General features: G+C 34.1%; 1 protein-coding gene across 3 annotated transcripts in view; it reads right to left on the bottom strand.

Annotated features, from left to right (window-relative positions):
- The window catches only part of CRISPLD1 (cysteine rich secretory protein LCCL domain containing 1), a 44,783-nt gene that overhangs the window by 2,557 nt on the left and 36,226 nt on the right, over nt 1-6,000 (bottom strand). For all 3 annotated transcript variants that reach the window (XM_032442767.1, XM_032442766.1, XM_015855807.2), the window contains 2 exons: nt 5,388-5,463; nt 871-1,001 (listed from right to left, as the gene is read on the bottom strand). In XM_032442767.1, coding sequence (XP_032298658.1) covers nt 871-1,001; nt 5,388-5,463 — 207 coding nt within the window. The remainder of the gene's footprint in view (nt 1-870; nt 1,002-5,387; nt 5,464-6,000) is intronic.

The following is a 6,000-nucleotide window of genomic DNA, read 5'->3' as shown; positions in this document are numbered from 1 at the left end:
AAGGGGCAAAACTGCCTGACAACTAATAAATAAATAAATAAATAAATCTATCTATCTATCTATATATACATATATATGAAAAAAATCTTTATCTTCTACTTAACTACTTCCAAGTTTTTTAAAGAAACATTCTGAGATTTTACAGAGGTAAAAATCATTCGTAGCTTTACAGGACTGAGAAACTTTTTCTGAAGGATACATCTTTTTCTTCCTGTAGAACCTGGAGAGCTCTTTCAGGAATTAAATTTGATTTGCAGTGTGCAGCCATGATTTATCATCATAGAACTCGCTACTATGCTGAATAATTAAAGAGACTTCCACAACACATCTGTGTCTTTCAGAAAAACTGTTAAAAACAGTAAAACCACTACAAAATAGACACTAAAAAAGATTTCTGTGCATCATTCATGGACCAGGCTTATTCGTTTGATACTATATAAACCTGTAAAGATGATTTCAGTGTGAACAAATGAACCAACAACTAGTTACCAGTATCAGCCTACCACAGATCCTCTAACTCAGAAAAAAAATAGATCACTGTTATTATTTTTTAAAAAATCCCAAAGAAATCAGAGACATTTTAAATTAAATATTCTATTGCAACATAACCAGAAAAATAAACAAGAGGGTTATTATAATTTTTTTCATAAGCAGCTTTTTAGAATAATGATTTGTGGGCTTAGAGGAGGCAGGCAGTTCTGGAACCACAGCTTCTCCAGTCACTGCAGCTGTTACACAACCTCTGTAAATCATCCATGTTGGCCTCATTGGTTACTAGTTGTGCCTCAGGTACAAACAGACATAATGCAAGACTTTATAATCTTATCAAGGTGAAGGGTAAACAGTAATGCTAGAAAATGGGCTCTGTACCTTTCTGAAAATATGCCATTTTGGAAGGAAGCAATGTACACCTTTCTTTTGTCTACTGGCATAACATCAACATAACCGCCCTCGTTGCGGACTACGCCAGCATGTACGGCTGCCCGACAGATACTGGATATCTAAGAAAGAAAGAATGAGGAGATGGTTAGTTTTCATTTATTTATTTATTTATTTTTAGAAAACAATAAGAATGTGTAAAGTGAGTTTTAGGAAACATACAATAACTGCACTCATTGCATGACTGATTTTATTAGAGTACTTAAATCTGTTACATGTGGATTAAGCCAATTTACAGGAGTACAGCCACTGTCTCTTCAGCAAGGTTTCACAGCATGATCCAAAATTCATTTACTTCAGCCTATTTTGTTTCACTAATCAGAAATGTTTAAATTCTTGAGCTTTTCATAGTGAAGTGTTCTATGTGCTTTCATTTCCATAGCAGAGAGGTAGTGAAAAGCATATCCATGTCCCATGAATTATTATAAATCAGGAGATTCTGTTTAGTCTCCAGTCACAGACAAACAGTGGTACAGTGGTAAAGGTACACTGCAGTTGGATGTTTCTAGGAAGAGATGTCCTACCCCAAATGTAAGAGACAGAGGACAGCAATTTCATCTCCAGATGAATAACCTCAAACAGAGATGAAGTGCTCCATATTCAAGGGAATATTACAGTTTATATGTCCAGGCATGGGCTAATATTAAAAGCTAATTAGATTAAAGTTATAATATGAGCATCAAACAGAACAAAGAGATTTGAAATAATTCCTCAGATATTATAGTTGATTAATGCCAGACTAATGACTTTAGATCCTTAATTCTGAGTGAAGATATACAGCTGGGATGAGAAGTCTCTTCAATTGCTTCAGAAGAACTTTTCTATCACAAACTTTATGCAGGCAAAACTCTCTGTGAAGTTAGCAGCAGCTTCTGTGTGAAATCTACTAATTTTCTATCATGAATCTATGTAGTACAAATAATATTTACAGGAAAGTTCAGTGACAGTCTTGAAAATGTTAAGTAATTTACTTAAACTTACAGGCTATACCTGCAAGCATATCATCACTGTTAACATATTTAAAATCAACAGCCATAACTATGGAGTTTTTTATAAAGTGCAGAATGAAGGTCCCAGTCTTCTCCAATACAAAGTACTGCAAAGCATAGTTCCAGTTACAGTGAATCTCCACTTAAAACCAAGCTATTTTGTGGAAAAACAACAATAACAAAAATCACTGCAAAAAGTCTCACCTCAATCAACGTTCAATTTGAAGCCAATATAAATATCAATAGCTGGTCCCACAGACCACTGTTCAAACAAGAGCTACACTTCTTCCAGTTGCAACTGGAATAATTTATCTGCTTAATTTGTTCCTGTAGTTATTTTATAATCTCAATGCTATATAAAATCTTAAAATACCAATGAATTTCCTACTCATACTCCAAATGCAAATGCTGCCAGCTTCAGTGTTATCTAGTTTGTCTTTTAATGGCACACACATGACATAGAGATGTAAGGTAACTTATTGAGGTAAATTTAGCTGAAGAGGATTTTTAAACTTAATCAAAAATTTGGCACTTTATTAGTAATTTCACATTAGATGACATAAATATTTCTGGAAATATTCAGGAGCTTGGGGTTTTTCTTCAGTTTTCATGAATTCACTGTGAAGGATGAGCCCGTGCTCACTGACATGACTCTGAATTGCAGGAATAAAATTCAAAAAGTTTTAGACAAAATGGTTTAACTAAACTTGAAAAGTGGAACCAATTTTTCAGCACAAGGAAGTAGGAAACTTTCTTTTTACCCTGCCTCCCAACATGGAAAGAATTGCCACGTAGAAATTCATAGAAGAAGGACATCACCAGGCACAAAGGAGACAATGTGCTTGTGCCATGTGAAGAATGAGTAATTTGCACTTCTGTTTCTGAAGAATGAAACATACTCCAGTTTTTATTTATACCGTAACAGCTCTTTTCAGAAGAGAATCTTATTGTGCCACAGACTCAGAGTAAGATGCTCTAAAGAGCTTGCAGTCTACCTCAAGATAACAGAAACAAATGGAAGGTATGAAAAGTAGAGGGTATAGAACAAAAAGGGATTAATATTAGGTGACTCCATCCACAAACAAGTTTATAGACATTGACTACAACTGTAATTCATCTGTCACAAAGTGACAATAGCTAGATGACTAGATGAACAGTGGATGACAAAACGGATGGTTTGCCTTTAGTTATGTTAGAGATAGTTATTGCAATGTCACAGCTATAAAAGATGGGAGAATAAAAGGATAAATGTTCTGTGGTGCTACTGACAAATCAGAGAACAGTTCCTTTCAGGAGCAGGACAAATAGGAGTAGCTGTGAAACACTGGGAATTTAAGAATGAATATGTGATCAAACTGAAGATAGAAAAGGAAATTATTAAATAGTTTCCCATTGATACTACCAAAATTATTTTCTAAATGCATATTTTTGGAGTCACATCTGTTAATTACTTGTCTTTAATGGATATTTATGCAAGCAAATTCTTCTACATCTACTGAGTGCAATTGGCCCAAGCACTAGTGAAAATAAATAGCCATATGCATATCACAGAATCATAGAATCATATGAATACATACGTACATTCACATATGTGGGGGGAAAAAAAAGAATTTGCAGGAACATCATTAAAAAAATATTGATTTTCTGGAATTAGCAAAGAAGATCTTTGACTGAAATTAGAAATACATTTGCTATGATATGTGGATAAATGAATTCCCTGAATCTATGGAAAAATCTGTGAATACATGAAAATCTGAAAAAGAGGACACACTTGTTTGATGTTCTCTATAAATACTTAAAATGAAATTAGTTCAGTCATAAGTTATGGTTTACAAAATACACAATCACATTAGATAGAGAAAATTTCAATTAAAAGCCTCTTAGCTTTAAAATACTGTATATGATAGCAACAACAACAACAACAACCTGCAGAAAATCATATAGTGACGACACTATCAGTGGAAACATCTGCACAAATATAGGTGGGATGCATCTGTCTACATCTGAGATGAAGAACCTTCTGTAGGAAATGGAGAGGAATGGACATCTCTGCTCAGCTATTCATCTCACACAGAAATAGACACTCAGAAAAGGTCAAATGAATTCTCCACTGCAGTTGTCCATTTATCTCCTTCACCACTACTACTGCAAACTGCTGTAAAAATAACCTAGAGGAGCAGTTTCAGTGATTATATCTACTCTAGCAACACCTGAAGTTGGTAACAAGACTCTCGTTACTGGCTTCTTACCTGTTTTTATGTCCATTTTTCCCTAAAAGCAGTATGGTAGCACACATTTCCATACACTGGAGATGAATAATGAGAAAGTACATCTAATACTTTAAATCATAATTCCATAATTCTAACAAAAGCCATCTAGAATTTTTCCAGACAAAATAAACATATGTTGTAAGATGTCCTCTTGTATAAGTGAAACAGAAACAGGTCTTCCTTCTCTCATAACAAGCCTCATCTATCTCACTAGGAAAATTTGGCTGTAAGCTTTGACTGCAACCTTAAAACTGAAAGTTGTCTTCCACAAAATGAACCATCAATGAATCTACATTTGCTCCCCTACTAAGCACATTAAGGGTCAGGTTGCATATACATAAATCAATGTTATTTACTAAACAGGAAAGGCTTTTCAAACAGGTAGCACTTTTATCAGCAAGTACAAGTGTTTTCAGGATCGGGACTCAAGTTACACAAGTAACCCAGCTGGCTGCCATACTGTTCTTTACGACAGCTAGAAGACAGTTACAACATACAGCAAAGTGATAGGAAAGTGAAGTGCTCAGTCTGCCACTACATCCTGGCTTCTCCTTAGAGAGATGAAAAGGAGGTGCATTCCTCCTTTATATTCATTTAGTTCTGGCTATCCACTTGGGAACTAAACATGATATACAGAAGACATGGCAACAAAAAATGTTGACTAGGAAATAGAATGACAGAAAATGCAGCATTAGTTTCTTAAAATAATACAACATGAGATACTTTATACAAATATATCAGAGCCATTCTACGAATATTTAGCTACCTACAAAGATAAGAAATATGCAAAACAATAATAGTATGGACATTTATTTTCAGAGAAATTTTGGTTAGTCAGTCAAGAAATATGGTTGCCTTAGGGTCTAAAGGGCAAGGATTTAAATGACTATGTATTGTCAATACTGATCAAATCAATGGGAATTTAGATCAAAAACTGAGAACATGGGTCCAGAAACTACTGAAGCCTAAACTGAGTTTTTAATTAAATTTCCATTGGATTGTCTGAGTATTTAAAGACAAAGAACTTCTGAAAAAACTACTAAGTCATCTTTTTTTTATGATATTAATTGTAAAAAATTAGCATGTGGAAGAAAACTGAATATTTATCTAATATCCTTACTTTTACATTATATCTTTTCACAGAACTTTACATTTCATTACATAATGCAATGTAAATCACAGAACTTACATCAGAATAAATTCGTGTTCCAATGACTCGAGCGTAGTGTGGATTTGCCTGCATACAGTTAGGAGGACAATACACTCTGAAATATTGAAAATAAAGCACAATTAGGAAGAATGATAAAAGAGTACTACTATAACATACTCAATATCAGCATTAGTGAGTATTACTCAGTTTGATGGCACATACACAAAGGTCTACACCAATGCTAAAAGGCTTACAGTTTTGAGCTTCTGATACCACTGACTGAAAAGATCCCTATAGTAACTTGCTATTCACAATAAAGTGCTTGAAAACATATTTCAAAGCTCTGGTCCACTTCTCTTTGGATAAGTTTATGATATTTTCGTTTTAAATATTTGAGTCCTGTGATAAAGCCAGTGTATTATTATTTGCTTCTACAGTATCCTATCTAAACTGTACAGCTGAATACTTTATCATATTTGAATATCTGAATGAAGGCCTGCTATAGTGTTCATGTCATGAGAAATTAGCAACTTATAATTAGGGTCAACACTTGGATAAAACAGAAAATTCAGGAAGGTAATGAGATTCCTAGCAAATTCCAGGGGATCTGTTGCTATCATGCCCTTGTTGATATCTGACATGCCACAGTCTT

Source organism: Coturnix japonica, chromosome 2 (genome assembly GCF_001577835.2).
Source record: "Coturnix japonica isolate 7356 chromosome 2, Coturnix japonica 2.1, whole genome shotgun sequence".
Taxonomy (NCBI): domain Eukaryota; kingdom Metazoa; phylum Chordata; class Aves; order Galliformes; family Phasianidae; genus Coturnix; species Coturnix japonica.
Note: the sequence above shows the minus strand (reverse complement) of the source record. Positions and strands in the feature narration are given on the sequence as shown.